Here is a 20,373-nt window from a genome sequence, read left to right as displayed (position 1 = left end):
CTCATTTTTATGAATTACCCAGAAGAGATAAGAGAATATAGAGAAAGCACATCAGTGGTTGCATGGGACTGAGAGGGTGGGAGTGGAGATTATAAATGAGAAGGAAGGAAGTTTTTGGTGCAACAGAAATGTTCTAAAATTGGGTTGTGGTGACGGTTGCACAGTTCTTCATATTTACTAAAAATAATTGAATTATACACTTAACAATGAATGAATTTTGTGGTATGTAAATTATGTCCCCAATGAAGCTGTGAAATTCTAATAATAATTCTTTTTTGGAAATGCTAAAAAAGAAAAAAAGATAAGATTAAATAATAGGATAATCAAAATTAAAAATCAGACATTTAAATTCCTGGTGTAATACACAGTAGTAGTGAGTAGGGTTAGTCACTCAGTCATGTCTGACTCTTTGCAATCCCATAGACTATAGCCCGCCAGGCTCCTCTGTCCATGGGATTCTCCAGGCAAAAATACTGGAGTGGGATGCCATGCCTTTCTCCAGAGGATCTTCCCAACTACTCTCAAACACACTCATTACTTTAAAAAGGAAGAGTTACCTCCAAACTTAAAAATCCCCCATCATGGGTAGCAGTGACTTGAGGCGACGGTTCAAACCATTCACATGACTTTCCCAGTAAATTCTTCAAAGTTTTCACTGATGAAACAGTCAAAGCACCAGAGCAGCGAGCCAAAATCACTGCGCTGTCCACCCACCAATTCACATCTATCAGCGGGTAAAAAGACTCCTTATCTAATGGGGGGAAAAGTAATGAACAGAAACGCATCCATCAATATGGGTTATATACAACACACTTAGTCCAATAACCAATTTTAAAAACATATTTGAGCCCTAAAGGTATGACAAATAATAAGAATAAAATATAAGTCATCACTCAGATTATGACTCAAATTTAAGACTACTGTTTAGTCTCTAAGTCATGTCCAACCCTTTAGCAATCCCATGAACTGTAGCCCACCAGGCTCCTCTGTCCATGGGATTTTCCAGGCAAGAATACTGGTGTGGATACCATTTCCTCCTCTAGGGGAATCTTCCCAACCGAGGGATCGAACTCACATATCCTGCACTGCAGATTCTTTACCACTGAGCCACCTGGGAAGTCCAAGTATAAGATTCAAAGTGGTAATTTATTTAACAAAAATCTGAACGCCAGCGATCTGCCAAAGTCCAAAGTTCTAGGGATGAAGAGGTAAATATATTAAGGTCTTTCTGCTCAAAAATGAAAAATATTCAGAGATATGCCACCATTTTCAACACTTAAACAGAGGTATGAACTGATAAGTGGCAGGTTCAGGAAGGACACTGACCTCCCTCTGTGGCAGGTCTTAAGATCTTCATGTGGGAGGCAGCCTCACTACACCTAGAGGAGAGGTGCATCCTTGTCTCCAAAGACAGAGGGAGGAAAAACGGGCAGACAAGCCTGCCAAGTCTCTCCCAGCTGACTATCCTGAGCTCAGACCCTGTGTCCTGTCAAGGTTTTCCACAACTTTCCACTCTTCATCCAACCTAGAATAACACTGATAGGGTTTAACTTCCTCAGGTCTTCATCTCCTTGTGAAGGCGCCCATGTCCCTAAAACATGGTAAGTAAAGGTGCACGCTTTTTTTCTTATTAATCGGTTCTTTGTTAGTCCAATTTACTGGGTCTTAGTTGATTTCAGAATTTAGTAGGGTAGAAGGAAAAAGAATTTTTTTCTCCCCTACATTTGCAACTGGAGCTTCCCAGGTGGCACTAGTGGTGAAGAATCTGCCTGCCAATGCAGGCGACATAAGAGACGTGGCTTCAATCCCCAGGTCAGGAAGATCCCCTGAAGAAATACCCAGCAACCCACTCCAGTATTCATGCCTGGAAAATTCCATGGACAAAGGAGCCTGGTGGGCGTCCATGGGGCCCACAAAGAGTCGGACACGACTGAGCACACACACCAGCAACTAATCAGAAAGAGGAAAATACATTCAAGACCAGTAAAGAAATGGGTGGGTGGGGGAAGAGAAAAATGAATTGTGGTTCACCAAACTAAGGCATTCAAAAGGAAATAGCATGATATTTATTCTAATTTTATTGCCCTTTTCATACCTTACTTGTTCCACTGACAATCTGATGAGGTTCAAAGGTAATACATAAAACAGCAAACCATAAACTTTAAAATATATGAGCAAAATAGGTTAGTGGAATTCCCTGGTGGACCAGTGGTTAGGACCAGTGCCTTGGACCAGTGCCTTCACTGCCCTGGCCTGGGTTTGATCTCTGGTCGGGGAACAAAGATCCCAGAAGTCGTGAAGCACCACCAAGCAAAAAATAAAATAGGAAATTAACTCTATTAGAATAACCCATTATTTTAATTAAAAACAAAGACTATAATAACTCAACATCTTCTTCCTATTTAAGCCTAAAGCAATCTGTACAAATAAGGAATTCCAAGAAAACATCAAAATCAATGTTCCTCAGCTTATAGCTTAACGTAAAGGGGGGATGAAAAAGAGCAAATTATTTAAATATGTTGTCAACCTTCTGCTCTGACAAATTATTTTCTCAAAAATGTTTTTCTAGACGAGTATTTTGGATGATTATTTAACAAAAGTGAATATATGAACATGACAGATGATATAAATGAATCAGTACTTTTAATCTATTTAAATGTAATTAGAAGCATAATTTAATAAAGATTTTGAAGCCTGATAACTATGATTCATTTTATAGGAGACACTTAAAAATTCAGAAGTATTGAACTAGGGGAGTCTCACCAGAAAAAAAGAAAGAACTGATTAGTCAAAGTCTTAATTTTTAAATTTCTGTTTTCAGTTTTCATCTACCAATTAAATAATCACTACTGCTTCTAATTAACTGTAAATAATGCAGGTTTTATTTATTTATAAAAATAACACATGCTCATTACTAAAAAATAATAATAATTTAGACATGGGATATGTATGAAAAAAGAATCCCTCCAATGTCTCATTACTTACTACCTACCACATGCTCAGCCCAGGCCCAGAGATAACTGCTCAGTTTCCTCTTTGAGAAATCCCCTTCTGCAATCTCCTGCACGCTCATTTACAAAGGACCACACGTATGACCTGTGAACTTGCCGTCTCCATGCTGGCTTGAGACAGGAGAGCCATGCTGCCTGACACAGCTCTGACTCGGCCTTGGGAAAACTCGAAATATTAACAACTGACCAGCAGAAAGTTGGATCTGTTGCCTTGTCTTCATTCTACGAAATCTTAATGTTCCCTGCAAAGTGAAGAAGTATCTAGAGACTTTTATATGTAGGGTGGCAGAATATGCCACTTCAAAATATGCCACTTTGGCATAAAGATTACTTAGGGCTGGAGCCAAGGAAGAAGCAGATACAAGAAAAGCTCTCTGTCCTCTATTTGCCTAAAAGTAGGACATAAACTTTGGTTTTCCTGGTGGTTCAGTGGTAAAGAATCCGCCTGCCAATGCAGGAGACATGGGTTCGGTTCCTGGGTCTGGAAGATCCGCTAAAGGAGGAAATGGCAACCCACTCCAATATTCTTGCCTGGAAAATCCCATGGATGGAGGAGTCTGGCAGGCTACAGTCCATGGGGTCACAGCTGGACATGACTTCGTGACTAAACACCAACAACAAAGGACATAAATATACAAAGTTGTTCTCTTCACTCTCTGCCAGGAGGAACAAGAGTTCATGACTGGAGACAAATTTCAACTCTTATGAGGCCAGAGAGAGCACCAAAGGAATCTACATCACAGACTAGTGCTTGTATCCCATTACTTTCCCCACGTATTTCCACTTCTAGAAACTCCGGTCTACGGCCATACCACCCTGAACGCTCCCGACCTCATCTGATTTCGGAAGCTAAACAGAGTCAGGCCTGGTTAGTACACTGGAAGCACTGATGTTGAAGCTGAAACTCCAATACTTTGGCCACCTGATGCGAAGAACTGACTCATTTGAAAAGACCCTGATGCTGGGAAAAATTGAAGGCAGGAGGAGAAGGGGACGACAGAGGATGAGATGGCTGGATGATATCACTGACTTGATGGACACGAGTTTGAACAAGCTCTAGGAGCTGGTGATGGACAGGGAAGTGCTGCAGTCCATGGGGTCACAAAGAGTCAGACACAACCAAGCGACTGAACTGAACTGAGAAATCCCAGCTACTTTTCCTTTGTCTTCACGCTTCTCTAGAAACTATTTCTTTGATGCTATATAAGCCCAATTTCTAATCAATCCTCTGAGTTATTCCATGTATCAACTCAAAGTACACACTAACAAACTTCTGCTTATTTCTCTGATTAATCTATCTTTTGTCAACCCCATTTTATAAGGCCCCAGCCAGAGAACCTAGAGTAGTAGAAAGAAAAAAAGAGTTTTCCTTCCCCTCCATATTCTTTATCCTATGTACCTTTACTAAAGATGAAGAGTCTCTTAAGGTTTTAATTATCACACATCATACAACTCACCTTTGATTTTTTTTCTCTTCTCAGTAGAGAGTCTCCAATCAGGATTAAGGTCATCGTAGCCAGGCTGAATTTGAAACACAGGCACATAAATTCTTTGTTCAACAAGGTAAGAAAATTTTGTTTTAACAGAAAACAGAAATGATGCTTTCCTTTGATCTTAGTGACACCTAGTTGAAATATATTTCCAAGATCTTGAAGAGCAATTGTTCATACACTGAAGATGTGCACATGCAAGTACTGTGACTCAATTTAATGAAGAAAATAGCATAAGAACAATGACAGCAGGAATATAATTCATATAAATCAAAGGAGAATACACTAACAATTCTGTGCGTGCATGCGGACACACATACACATGCATACTGGGAGGAGAACAGCTATGCTGCTGTGAGTAAAACACTGGCCTGGATGTAAATGCTACCCTGCTCATACCTGAGCAACCCTTGAGGTGTCAGCTCCCACAGCTCTGAGGCTGAACCACAGCTTTCGTGTTAACCCCACTTCTAACTTTCTATGACTGAATACCTACTAAATCAATATATATATATATATATATATATATATATATATATATATATATATAAAACCAGGCAATCCTCAAATTCAACACATGCATTGTCTAATCTCATGGCAACACAATGTCATGCCCACTTTTGTGAACGTCAGGACACATCACCATCTCTCAAACATAACAAAACAACTGAGATTAAGCCACTGTCTGACAATTCCCAGGACCACTGGTAATTCCATAACCTCCAGAATCACAAGAGTATGGGGTGGAGGGAACAACAAAATATCAGCTGGGGGTTATCTGAAATCTTAAGCCTAAAAAAAAGTGAGGCTCTACTTATGTCAATATGTCAATATGTGCTTTTTCATTTAACGCAAGAGAATAAGCATGTATGCTTTATTACCAAATTATCAGTGGCTAATACGTTACAGTATTAAAACTGGCATTTTTTTCCACAGCCTGAGAATACTTTCCACTCTCCACTACTGTGACAAGTCACTACAAGGACAGAAGATATAATTCTTTATCAGAAAAAAAAAAAGTTGCCATATAAGGCTATTTATATACTAAGGAAAGAAATGGATTGTCCTAGCTTACTTAATTAAAAAAAAAAAGATTAAGTTTCAAAGAATTAAAATAAGGTATGTACTACAGAAAATAATCAACTAAATTAAGATCGTATCTGACCACTTCTAAGGCCCCTTAGAAGCTTCCAGTGCCTCCGAATCGGCAGCTGCACCTCCACCACAACAGAGGTGCCTGCCAGCATCTGTTTATGTGATGCCATGGGAGCATCCCACTTACATTCTAGAGGACACAAGGGTGCTGTGGAGCAACACTTCAAAACTTTAAGCCCCACAAATAATAATTATGATTCAGCTTTGGGTAAATTTAAAGATACACAGATTACAGAGAAATTTAACAAGAACGCTTGTCAGAAAAGAAGTCATCTCATTGGCAGAAACATTTTCAGAATTCAGAGAATTTTTGAATTCTTTCAGAATTCCAAGATGAGCCAGAGGACCACGAATGAACAGTACTAGAGTCGACAGAGCCAAGCTCCACACTCTGGGCCTAGGCTGTTCCATGGAAATTGCTTAAACAACAGGTGTCTCCACTTGGGAAACCCATGCTAAAAACAAGGTGACGACCTCTTCCCCTGCCTCCAGGTCTCTGTCTGTGGTCCTTGTACTCCCACCATCTGTCAGGGAACACCTGTCACAGCAGCTAAATGCTGAATTGAGGGAATGAACTCATCAATCTTTTGAATCGCCGAGTTCTAACTAGGATGGCTAAGCTACAGAAAAATTAAGTTGGCATAGTACAAATATTCCCACACCTCCTCAAAAGTGTGGCTTCTTCTGATATTTGGCCAATGAACACTGCGTGCTTACACTGTGAAAGGAGAAAAAAAAAAAAATCAGACATTACAGGCCCCATACTCAAGGATATAACTAAGAAATGGGTATAAATAACTATAACCCAAGGTCACATTGGGTAACTGCCCCCAAAAAGACCTACAGATAAGAGTGCTAGGGGTCCTCAAAGGATGAAGAGATGATTTTGGACACAGGCTTCAGGAAGATGAGGGGTTCCCAGGTGGTGCAAGGGTAAGGAATCCAGCTGCCACTGTGGGACAGGCAAGACACGTGTTCAGTCCCTGGGTTGGCAAGATCCCCTGGAGAAGCAAATGGCAACCCACTTCAGTATTCGTGCCTGTAAAATTCCGTGGACAAAGGAGCCTGGTGGACTACAGTCCATGGGGGGAGGGTGGGTGGCAGGAGTTCACAAAGAGTCAGACACAACTGAGCACACACATTGAGAAAGATAAAGCGAGTTGAAGAGGAACAAAGAAAGCCTGATGGTGACGTATACATTTCTAGCTGGATAAGACTTGGACGTGGAAAATGGACGGAGGACGACATTCCAGTCAGAGAACACAGCGTGCAGAGGACACAGGTAGGGAAATACTAGCCTTATTCAGAAAAAGAAAAAAAAGGTCAAAGTACAAGACAACAGGGCATCTTATTCTAATTCTATGCATTCTTTTGTTTGGGGGGTCTGTGGGGAGAAGAAGATTAATGAGATCATTTTTTCATTGAGCTGATACAAACATAACATAAAATTAACCACTTTTAAACAAATAACTTATTGCTATTTAGTACATTCACAGTGTTCTTTCGCCTCCATCTAGTTCCAAAACCTTTTTATCACTTCAAAATAAAACCGGTTAGTCACTATACCTTTACTTCCCTTGTCCCTTCTCCCCAGCCATCAACAAGGTACCCTCTGATTCTGCGGATTTACCTATTCTGGATATTTTGTATAAATGGGTTCAAACAATAGGTAACCTTGTTCCCGAGATTGACCTAAGATGTCACATGGATAGGTAGTTCGTTCCTTTTACACAGTTGCATAATATTCTATCACAAGTATATACCACGATCTGTTTGTTCATCCTTCTATTAAAAGACATTTGGCTTGTTTCCAGCTTGTGGCTGCTGTGAACATGTATGCAAATGTACTGTATCTGAGTATCTGTTTTAAATTCTTTGGGGTATATATCTAACTGCATCTTTATCTTAGGAGTACATAGCAATTCAGTCTACATGTCTGAACTAAGCATTCAACTTTACAATATGTGGGAGTTTGACAGAATTATCCATACAGTATATCTAAGAAAGAAGAGCAAACAAAATCCCAAACTGAACTCTGCCTCAGGCAGTGATGACCTGCTGGACCATTATCCTGATGGCTTGTCCCTCACCACTTTCTAAGCTGACATTCCCACTGCTCCCCTCATACTACTCAAACTTGCCCACACTTACCACCCCAGAACCCCAAGGACTCGATCTGTGAGAACCATGGTCTGGCTCTGCTTTACAGCATCTGACACAAACTCTGGAGGCTGTTGCTTTGAGGACAGGATCACCAAGTTCCCAAGACCTCTACGAAAGCACAGAGTTGGCACTCACTCCCAGTACTGTGTTGATATATTCTGAGAAGCAACCTCCATATCACTCTTCCCTGTGTGACATACTACCATATGTCTGAAAACAGCCTAGGAGGATGCCCCAAGAATACAGTTATAGATTTTGTACAGAAAGGCTATTATGGCTAATGCAGTAGGCTTAAATCTGTCTTCTCAGATTTAAGGATTTTATTTGTTGACTTCTTTTTTAATGGCTTGAAGCTAAACATAACAAAGACCTTGTTCTCAATAGCATGAAAGTAACCCTTAAATGCTTATTCATTCCACAAACATTTATCAGTATTTAATATGCCAAGCCCTCTGTTAGAACTCAGGAAAGAAATGTGTGTTCAGTGTCTCTTCTCAAAGAACTGACAGTCTAGTGAAGCTGTGAAAACAGCTGTGGATAAGATCCCGATTAATCACAAGAACTATCATCTTCCCACTTATCCTTCACTGATTCATCTCCTTCACAAAATTACTCCAGCACCTACACGTGTCAATGAGAAAATAAAATCAAATGGAAATGGTAAGTCTTGTGTCTACTACATCTAAGGAAGCACAAATAAGCAAGTAATAGAACTTCTTCAGAGAAAAATTAAGGCCAAAATGAGATGTAAATATATAAACATAACATATGGGAAATGTTGGAAATGAAAATCACTGGCAATTTTACTATATATTCCAAACATGAACAAAACTTAATAGATTTCCAGCCAGATGGATTTTCATATTGACAATGAAAGCCAAAGTATTTAATCAACTGAAAACTGGATAGAAGTAAATCAGAATAGACACTTCCAAACTATCTTTAATCATTAGATTTTACAGAGAAAACACTCATTCAAACAAAGCATAGTATTATGAAAACCAATAAAGTAGTGTATTGCTTGAAGAAAGGCCCAGACAAGCTGAATTCACAATTTGGTAAAAGATTTTTAAGTCCATATCAGGCAACAGAAACATTAATTTTTTTCTCGGGCAACATTCAAGGTAAAGCAGTAAGCTTTACAGGGGATACACTACATGGGATTCCCAGGTGGCGCCAGAGGTAAAGAACCTGCCTGTCAATGCAAGAGACATAAGAGACACGGGTTCAATCCCTGAGTCAGGAAGATCCCCTGAAGGAGGGCATGGTGACCCCCTCTAGTCTTCTTGCCTGGAGAATCTCCCATGGACAGAGGAGCCTGGCAGGCTATAGTCCATGGAGTCTCAAAGAGTGAGAGTCAAACACGACTGAAGCAACTCAGCATGCACATACTCTATATATATATTTAAGATTGTTGGATGTGGACCATTTTTAAAGTCTTCATTGAACTTGTTACAATACTGTTTATATTTTATGTTTTGGTTTTTTGGCTGTGAGGCATGTGAGATCTTAGCTCCCCAACCAGAGAATTGAATCCACACCCCCTGTATTGGAAGGTGAAGTCTTAAGTCCCTATATACCACAAACACTATTTAGTATGTAAGGTCTTATATACTATAGTATACATTGGCCACCTGATGCAAAGAAGTGACTCATTGGAAAAGACCCTGATGCTGGGAAAGACTGAAGGCAGGAGGAGAAGGGGACGACAGAGGATGAGATGGCTGGATGGCATCACCGACTTGTCAGACATGAGTTTGAGCAAGCTCCAGGAATTGGAGAGGGACAGGGAAGCCTGGCAGTCTGCAGTCCATGTGGTCGCAAAGAGTCGGACATGACTGAGTGCCTGATAGTACTTATAAGTATATATACTTCAGTATACTGTAAGTAAAGTCCCCATATACTATATACACAAAGTCCCCATACATTATATGCACCATTTTAAATTAATTGGCTGTCCATTTGTTTCCCAGACAAACCACAAAGAAATCCAAAGCCTGCCATAACCTGGCCCAAGGTCACTCGACTATTGCTGGACAAATGAAAAAAGAGCAGCTGTTGGTAGTGTTTTTGAGTTGTTTAAGAGTTTTTCAATATTTTCAGCCAGGGATGAATATACAAAATGACACCACATATTTGGTAAGTGACAATATGAAAAAGTCAAAGACTGAAGTATTAGTTGCTCAGTTATGGCCAACTCTTTGCGACCCCATGGACTGTAGCCTGCCAGGTTCTTTGGTCCATAGCAGTTCCCAAGCAAGAATACTGGAATGGATGGCCATTCCTTCCTCCAAGGGATCTTCCCAACCCAGAGACTGAACCTGGGTCTCCTCCAGTGCAGGCAGATCCTTTACTGTCTGAGCCACCAGGGGAGTGACACTATACCTCTGGCTTATTAGTATTTCCACATTCCCAGTGAACTCTGCATAATGGAGCACACGACTCCAGGTGCCATTCATGTAAACCACATGGGTTATCTCTCCGTGTTTCCCATTACCATCTCAGCTAGGACCCAACTTTCCCACTTAAAGTCAGGATTTCTACATGTAAAGGCTGTAAGAAGAGTCTCTGGAGGGTGGGGGGGTGGGGCAGGCTTGACCTATGAAGTCAGAGGACCTGAGTCTAGATGGAACATTGATTCTAACATTCTAACATTTCGCAATCTAAATTAACTTTCTTCAGCACTATTCCCATCTCTTAAAATGAGCTAAAAACATGTTCTGATTAATAAGATTGTGAAGTAAACACAAGAGATAAAATTGCTGTTGAAAGCCAAGCTTTAATATACAAACACCATTTACTCCCAGCAATCCCCCCCCAACACCACCAACGGAAGCAAAATACTAACACATTATTTTCTTTATTTGTTAATAATTTTCCTTGCAAGACTATGAATGTCTTAAGGGCAAGGGGCTGTGATTTATTACATTTTCTACTCTAGGACTCGGTACAGATTCAAATTCTTGAACTTTATTATTTTATGATATTATAAGTAACAACCTACTCTATACAGCTCTGTTACATTCAAGTTTTATTACATTTACTCGACTGCACTATTTGACTTTTTTTTACTTAAGTACAGCTTATGTACAGTATTACATTAAGTTACAGGTATACAACACAGTGATTCAAAATTTTTATGGGTTAGTCTCCATTTATAGTTATTATAAAATATTGGCTGTATTTCCTGTGCTGAACAATATATTCTTGCAGCTTATTTTATACATAATAGTTTGTACCCCTTAATTCCCTACCCATGTCTTACTGCTCCCCTCTTCCCTCTCTATTGGTAACCACTAGTTTGTTCTCTGTTATCTGACTAGTACACTAGATTTTAGTGACTCTCTCCATACATTCAAGTCCAAATCTAAAATGTCCAATACCCAATGCGATTAATCCCCCAGATACAGTTGAAAGACTCAAACACAGTATGATTGTTCAAACTCCTTTTGTTGAACAGTTAACACCCTCACCTCATGTCACCACATCAGAAGTACTGTAGATATCCATCATAAAGTTAAGGGTTTATCAGTGAGAGTCTTTCTTAGTTACTTATTCTAGTATACGGTACACACTAACTATTAACAGCTCTAGAGTTCAACATATCTGAGAAGGCTGAAGAAATTTGTATTAAGTTCACTGAGAAAAATAATTTGTCTCTTTTCTTTTAAAGATAAAATAAACAAAGCCTGATAAAAAGCTTAACCAACAGGGTTTTTTCCACCTTTTAAAAAATATATTTATTTTCTCACATGGTCATGGAAAGAGCATGGACATCAGAGCCAAAGAGTCATGAAACCAAACCTCAGGTCTACTGCTTACTTGCTGAGAAACCCTAAGGCAAAATAAGTGCTCAGTAAATAGAGGTTATTATTTAATATATATAATTAGAGTTCATTTTATAAAAGCTACAAGACTACTGCATGCCTGTACCTCAATCCTACTGAGTTCTGTAAACCGGATACATTTATTTCAGAACGCTCTGTAAAAATGCTGAAGCCTCCTAGCAACCTGTTTATTGATGGAATGAAGTTTCAGAAAGCAAAACAGAAAAGGGTTAGACAAAAACAGGGAGCAGGAGAGGAGAGTTCAGGGAGCATGTATAAATGGCATAATGACCAGGCCAGAAAAGACGACAGGTAAGTGGAGGCGCCTGTACAGTATTCCAACCACAACCTCAGAATGGATAAGGTTAATGCCCTCCCTGTTCTCAATTGTCGACGAGAATTTACTGTGAAGCAGGGGTCTCAGAGGGCAGACTCAGTCCTGTTCAGCTAGTCCTTCCAGGTGCGGAGCAGCAGCAGCCGAGGGAGGCGCTGGCAGCCCCCAGCCTGCGAGGGGCTGCACTCTGGAAAGAGGGTGTGCGCAGCAGCAGTGAGAATGGCACCCAAAGAGGGATCAGGTCCAGGGACATCACTAAGCCACGGACCCCTCAGCAAAGGACTCCACTACTTGAAAATGTCCTTGGTGATGGCAACTAGGGTCCGTGATTTTCAGTTTTGTGAGTCCTAAATCCTCTTTCTTCCAGTTTACTCAGGCATTCAAAGGAGATAATTTATATCAAGCAAATAAAAAGAAACTGATACATAAGCCCCCCAAATGTGTAACTTATAATAAAAGGTACAACTAGCTTGAGGAGCTGTATCATCGTACCATCTTGTCTACAGGCTGTATGAGGAGCGCTGAATCAGAGCTACAGGGGTGAGGTGGAAACTCACAGGTACAACACAAAAACCGGCTTCAGCAATTTCTGACCAACTGCCTTCTAAACTCTCGCGGTATTTCTGTTCAAAAGACTCTCCCTAAGACAACACCATAGGCGAATTCCTGGCCTGAACTCGCCCCTCCCACGGACCCTTGTGGCCATTTCTGAAGTCCCTTCATTTCTTCTCACATTACTTTTCTGATGACCTGTTCCAAACCACTGAGACATTTAAATTTACTCACTCCTGAGTTAAGATTCTTAAACAATTTTTGTGTTTTAAGAGAATCATTATAAAAAGTCAATGAATAACATTCACGAGCTGAAGTATAATAAATTATAATGAAATTGATTGGCAAATAAGGATTAAAATGTCTAACCAGTTAAAAAATCAAATGTGTGCCAATAAAGACTACAACAGATGCAACTGATCTTTGCAAGCAAAAAAAGTATCCAGAATTTTTTTTTAAAAAAAGAGCATACTAATGAATTTTTTTAAATAGTGCTTATTCAATATGTATGACATTCCAGGATACTCAAAAGATGAAATATGAAGTGTGCTTCAGAACTCGATCAATGTTTCTATTATAAACGACTTTAATAATCAGTGTTCACCTTTAAAGAAAAAGTTCGCCCAAATGTAAAATTTCCCACATAAAATAGAATATCAGGGTCTATTCCAATAATGAAAGGTAAATATTTCATCACTGTACATTGATAACCATGAAAAATGCATGGTACTTTCTGGATCAATTATCTGATGAGCCCACATGAACATATTAAAGTTTTAGGAGCTGATCCACTTCACTTCTAGAGAGAAGATACAAGTCAACTTAGCTCTCATTTCACAAGAGACAGAAAGAATGTCCCTGTATTTGATTACTGAGGTTGAAAACTGAGGAAGATCTCTTCTATTTAGAGCAAACTCAGATCCACTGAGAGTGGCTGAGATGTGGAGATCAAATTAAATTCAACACGATGAGGAATTAGGAAAAGGAAAAAAAAATCTTCCTAAAATTGTTCCTAAGAGAAAAAAACAGCAAAAAAAAAAAGTCTGTGAAAGAGTATGAAAATGTAGAGGCCCTTTCTCTTTTCCTCTAGTCTGAGAAATACAAAATGCTGTTTGCTCATTAACAGTTCTTTTAATGGTGCACTCTGACAAAATAAAATTCAAACGAATACTAAAGAAAGACCTTGATCCATTCATATCTTTCAGGGGATATATTTCTTATCCAGAATCACAAAACTATCACCGAAGCTGATAGCCGGATATTCCTCTAGGAAAGGGGCATGCAGATACAAGGGAAGGAGAATCAACACTCAAAGTGCTGACAGACAAAATGATCCTCAGAGGATTAAACCATTTATAACATTAGCTGCATGCACCTGAAAGGATTTTTCTTAAACCTTCATTCTATCACAATACATGGCATTAGACAAGCAGACCTCACCTGTCCATGCTGATTTTAGATTACAATAGATGTTGATTCTATCTGTTCCTAAACAACTCAATTGTTTACCTCTCAAACCCTGTCATTTCCAGACACTAAAACGCTTAACAGTTCTATCTTTCTCTGTATCTTCTCTAACTGCCTTAGGAGTAAAGAGAACTCCCTTCAACCTGAAGGAAGCCCAGGATTACTGGAACTACAAGATCTGGAAAGAAGGGGAACTCCTCTGAAGAAAACGACCTTTTGAATCTTTGATATTAGCTAATTTTGCTGAAAAATTAACACCTCCATTCTGTATTGGGGGAATGAGGAGGCAGGGGACATGCAGAGTTCAGTGGACAGAGGACACTCAGGATACAGTGTCCTGTTCTACAGATCAGTATCAGCAAGGAGTGCTACTCTGTTCCTCATTTATCCTGCTACTGTGATAATATTTTAAACAAAGGACAGCCTAGGAATGATCAGAATAAATAAAAGCTGTGAGCCACATTTTAAATAAACGTAAAATATCACAAAAATGAAATCTGTATTGTCAGTACTCACCCTCACGCGAGAATCATTCTAGGAATAATCATAATCGAGAGACACACCTGCTCGTGTTGAGTCCACTCCCCTTGCTGCTTCAGAGACGGGATGGCCCAGATGCTCAGCTTTCCTGAGAAGTGAATGGCTGCAAGGAGGGTCCCATCTGGAGAGAGGCTCATCTTGAAGATCCCATCCTAGACAACAATTATATTACAGTAACGTCAGAGCAAGGGACTTGTAGCCAATAGAAATAACTTCCAGAAATTAATATCATTCTTCAGGGCTGCCTTGTCGTAAGCGATCTCGCATAACTAAGGACTCGGACAGCTTCATATTATAAAGGTGCTCCAGAAAACAAAAAACAGGACTCCTGCCCAAAGGTGTTTTTTCAATCTCCTTTACAGTGTTATGATTTACATATAACGTAAAATCCACATAAGTGAGCATTATAAAAACATTCCTTTATATCACACACAGATTACTATGTGTTCTCAGTATCTTATGCATTGATGTTGAGAAAATTATGCATTTCTTAAATTTTGTAATTTTTACAAGATTCTACATGAACACAATTCCTGGAACATTCTACACCATGGACAAGCCACAAATTCATGCTATGAATGAGAAGCAGAGGAAGAGGTGGAGGGGAGAAGGGTTCAAAGGGAATAAAAGATCGACTAGAGGAAAATGCATGCCTTAATTTAAGAAACAAATTAGATGGGTAAGATTTTTCAGATCTGCCAGCAAATTATTTGATTTAAGGAATCTAAGTGTTGCCACAAAACAGAGACACTTTGTAATATACTGACGTTACATGGCCAATCCTGGGCTACACAGAGGAAGACTAGCCTTCCCAGTTCTACTTGTCCACATAATCTCACTCCTTTCCCACGAGGACACCAGGTTTGCTCAATTACCACAAGAGAAACCATCCCCAGCAGAGATGTTACCTACCAAACAACTACAACAGAACTGGAAGAATTTAAGAAATACTAACTGAAGACCTATTACCCATTCAAGCATTTATTAAGAACAGGCTCTAAGGTAGTCTCCCCACAAAAAATAAAACACCAGAAAATGGCAGTCCACAGCCATATTTCTCCTGCACATTTAGAAAAGCTGGCAATACAGGGCCCAAAGGGCATAACTGGCTGGAACTAGGTAGTATTTACCCTCTTAGAAGGGTCATGAGCTTTCCAGCTAGCCAAAACCCCCATTATTTTCTATTATGGCCCCAAGATTGAGGCTGAAAGCTGCAGAACTGAAAAGTAACAATGACTATACCAAAAAAAACAGAATTTACAACCGACTTGATTCACCATTATTATCTACCTGGCCTCTGCAGACAGAGTTTAAGTCCTCGAGTCTAAAACAACTAGCCACACTGGCCATCAAAAACAAGGAGAGCAATTTCTGGAAGTGAGGGACATGGCTGAATGAGTGAACAGACAAGATTAGCATACTCTAATCTCCTCACTGAGGACTAAAATCACTTTAATGAGATATAACAGATCTATTCCAGAATGCCATAATTAAATGTAAGAGATTAAAATACAAATGCTTGAGAAGGAGAAGCGACCAAAGCAGAAGCACATCAAGCAAAAATCTGCATATACCACATCTCTTCCTCTGTGATGGAGACGGAACAATAAGTAGAAGATGAAAGTGAAAGTGAAGTCGCTCAGTTGTGTCCAACTCTTTGCGACCCCATGGACTGTAGCCCACCAGGCTCCTCCGGTTCATGGGATTTTCCAGGCAAGAATACTGGAGTGGGTTGCCATTTCCTTGTCTAGGAGAATTCCTCCCAACCCAGGGATGGAACCTAGGTCTCCAGCACTGGAGGCAGACGCTTTACCGTGTGTGCCACCAGGAAAGCCCCAACAAGTAGATGAAGGACCTGGCATCTTCCTGTCACAACTCTCTGTCAACTAGCTCCGTGGTTCCGCACAAGACGGGCTCTGAAGCACTCATCTGGGTTAATGAAAAGAACTTTCCACCCAAGCTTCAGAGTTGACAGATGAAGAAACTGAAGACCTGAAGTGTGACAACACCTGCCCAAGATCATCTGTATGGTCTGTATGATCATCTGCCCACATACCATCTGTATATCATTCTGTATAAACAGCAGGACCCGAACCACGCAGAGTCTCCCCTGCCCCTCCACGTGCCCAGAGGGCACCACGATCACTGCCCTCACCTGGGCCACGGCCTTCCTAATAGTGACAGGCATGCTCCTCAGAAGAAACTATGATCAAGTTTACTTTATTGCTTGAGCACCTGAACAATTAGTCACGTGCTAATTGTGCTCTGTATGGTAACATGCAGGACTCTACCAAACAACTTCACTAAAAGTGCTTTGAGGGAGGGAGGGGGCGGGGATGGGGGGTGGTTCAGGATGCGGAACACATGTATACCCATGGCTGATTAATGTCAATGTATGGCAAAAACCACTACAATACTGTAAAGTAATTAGCCTCCAATTAAAATAAATAAATTATTTTTAAGTGCTTTGAAAGCAAGTAGGAAGTTTATAAAAACACACATACACACACACAAAAAAAACCTAAGCCAAAAAATGCACACTGAATAATGTGAATAATTTAACAGCAGCATTACGACCAGGGAAATAATGAACAAATATGTTAAACATCCTTTTGTGTTCATCCCTCCCTCCCTTCCATCCTTCCTGCACACTTAAGCAATAAATATATTCACTGAAATGTCCCCACTGGCTTTTTTTTCTGGATGCCCTTAGTTTCCTTTGATACCATGGCGTCCACACTGCAAAAGCATCATTCCCTTCCACAAGCATTTTGTTGCAGAAATTTGCACTCACACACACTAAAGCTGAAACTGCAGCATAATAAATACCCATGGGCCTAACAACCATCTTAAACAAACATATCAACATTTCAAGCTTGTCACACGTGTCATTCCCCAATCACCACAATGCCATTGGGGACTTCTGTCCCCTGGAAGATTTTAAAGCAAATCTCAGGCATTACACATATACACATTAAATGTTCGTTTCTTTCAAGTCTCAAGTTATCTGTTTAACTTCCATAAACATGCACAGTAAGAAGACACGGTTATTAGTAGGAACTGAATTGTAGCCAGCCAAAGATAGATAAGTCACCTTTATTACTTTAGAAACACAGTGATTTCCTTCTAAACTCTGCTTTTTATTTGTAGAAAGTTTTCTGAGTATCTACAGCATGCAGGGTATTTCTGGACCAGAAAATAATTTATTATCCTGTCAGTAACTGCAACACAAGATGTAAAGGCACAGTTAGAAAACCCATGCTGAATTCAGAGTGTGCAGTACTCAGAAACCTGAGCAGAGTCTGCAGTATTCAGAAACTGGAAAGTCTGTTGGTTGGCAAAAAAGAGAATTCGAGAGTATGTGCTTTGGAAATAGGAGGAAATGGCTTTTCAACCAACTGTACACCAAAATAAACACCACAATAAAAGTTAACCTCAACATTCAAACCCCGCCTATTGTATTAAGATATCTCAGGTTACGTGAATAACAATTTTGTTCTCTTCTCCTCCATCTAACTTAAGTAGTGGTAAAGGCAATAAAATTTAGGGGTAACTAATTTTCACTTTGGTTAAAATATATCAGTGAATTTCTTTCACATTCCTCAACTATCAATGTCATTTTCATTTTAATCATCATTTCAACAGCTGGAATGTCAGTCAAGAATATGTAACTTAGCAGGGAAAAGCAGAAAGCTCCAAGATGAGTAACAAGGGTGCCCATCTTGTCACTTTTATCCAACGTGGTATAAAAAAAGTCCCAGCCAGAGCAATTAGGCAAGAGAAAGAATTAAAAGACATAGAATTCAGAAAATAAGAAGCAAAACTGGCTCAGTTTGCAGATCACATGGTATTATAAATAGAAAACCCTAAAGACTACCGAAAACCTGTTAGAATAAATAAATTCATAATTGCAGGATACAGAAATCAACGTACAGTTTCCATACAATAAGACAATTTCTATCAGTAAGAGAAATTAAGAAAACAATCACATTAACAACATCAAAAACAGTAAAATACTTAGGAATAAATTTAAACAAGGAAGTGAGAGGCATATACACTGAAAGCCTTAAGACATTAATGAAAGAAACTGAAGAAGGCACAAATTAAAGAAATTCCATGTTCATGGACTGAAAAAATTACTATTGTTAAAATGTCCATACTACCCAAAGTGATCTACAGATTCAATGCAATCTCTGTCAAAATTACAAAGGCATTATTTAAAGAAATAGAAAAAACAATCCTAAAAGTTGTATGGTACCACAAAAGACCCAAGGAGTCAAAATAATCCTGAAAAAGAAGAACAAAACTAGAGGCATCATACATCCAGGTTTAAACCACATTGCAAATAGTAATTAAACACATACGAAACTGACATAAAAACAGATACACAAGGCAATGGAACAGAACAGACAGGCCAGAACTAAACTCAGGCATATACAGTCCATTAACTTACAATAAAAGAGCCAAGAATACACAATGGGGAAAACAGTCTCATCAGTATATGATACTGGAAAAACTGGACAGCCACATGCAGAAGGATAAAAGAAGATCCCTATTTTATACATAAATTAATATATGAAGAATTAATTAATCCTTATTCTTCAACATGGGAACATTATTCATCTTAAAAAAAAGGAAGGAAATCCTGTCATTTGCAAAAAAACATGAATGAGACTGGACTGCATTTTGCTAAGTGAAATAAGCCAGATTAAAAAAAGACAAACACTGTTGTATCACTTATACACAGAATCTATAAAGAAAATCATAAGTCAAAAATAATAAGTCAAAATCATGAATACAGTGAATAGAATAGTATTTGTCTACCAGGGGCTGGGGACTGGAGCAAAGGCAGAGGTTGATAAAGCTGTATAATCTTCAGTTATAAGATGAATGAAGTCTGAGGACCTAATGTATAACACTGATAACTACAGGTGATAACACTGTATTCTATCACTGAAATTTGTTGAGGGTAGGATTTAAGTGTAACAGAGGCACAAAAAGTAAATATGTGAGGTGATACATGTATTAATTATGTCAGTGGCAGAAAATCTGCTCATAATGTATATGTGCCTGTATCAAATCAATTTAACTATCTTACAATTTCATTTGTCAATTATCTCTCAATAAAGCTGAGGAAAAGAAAAACAGTGACTATCACTTACCACCTGCTTCAGTTTACTCCATGAGGTTTTAACCTCAAAGGTGGTCTAGCAAACTAATTACTTGGTAAGTGAGAATCACTGAGTAGAAGCATCTTAAAAGGATTTACAAAGACACAGTAAACTGTCTTCTTACATTAATAATTCACTTATAGCCCTTTTAATTAACTTCACTGTCTATCCTCCTATTTACCCCTCCCCACCTTAAACTGCTCCCTAAAATTCTCTAGAAGATGTTTTCCTCTTCACTGATTCTTTTGTGCAGCAATGTGATACTAACAAAACGCTACTGAAATAATGTAAACATTATTTTAACTTCTATTTCTCACTATGTTAAATCATTAGCATAAATGTCCATTTGATCTTGTGTTAATTAAAAACACTAATTAGGGTCTTCTACAACTTGCAGCAATATTTGGAGCAGGAACTGTGTCTTCTCTCAAACGCTGCAATAAAACTTTTCAATTGTCCATTCTAAGAGAATTTTTCCAATGTTAAATATCAGATCTTTGTATGAAGACTAAATTGTCTCACTTTCTTCATCTGTTTATCATCTATACAGAGCAATCAAAAACAAGTGATCTCCAATTTTATTATACCTTTCAAATGGACAAGCTATATTCAAATCAAAGAACTGAATTCTAGCAAATGCATTCAAAATGTTCTAAATTATTA

At 39.0% G+C, this 20,373-nt stretch overlaps 1 protein-coding gene across 1 annotated transcript in view; it reads right to left on the bottom strand.

Moving 5' to 3' along the window:
• NBAS (NBAS subunit of NRZ tethering complex) overlaps nucleotides 1–20,373 on the bottom strand; it is a 312,019-nt gene that overhangs the window by 234,838 nt on the left and 56,808 nt on the right. Inside the window, exons 12-14 of the mRNA XM_070451500.1 lie at nucleotides 14,563–14,691; nucleotides 4,469–4,532; nucleotides 558–751 (exon numbers count right to left, since the gene is read on the bottom strand). Of these exons, the coding sequence (XP_070307601.1) occupies nucleotides 558–751; nucleotides 4,469–4,532; nucleotides 14,563–14,691 (387 nt within the window). The remainder of the gene's footprint in view (nucleotides 1–557; nucleotides 752–4,468; nucleotides 4,533–14,562; nucleotides 14,692–20,373) is intronic.

Source organism: Odocoileus virginianus, chromosome 2, assembly GCF_023699985.2.
Source record: "Odocoileus virginianus isolate 20LAN1187 ecotype Illinois chromosome 2, Ovbor_1.2, whole genome shotgun sequence".
NCBI classification, from domain to species: Eukaryota; Metazoa; Chordata; class Mammalia; order Artiodactyla; family Cervidae; genus Odocoileus; species Odocoileus virginianus.
This window is presented reverse-complemented; position numbering and strand designations above follow the sequence as displayed.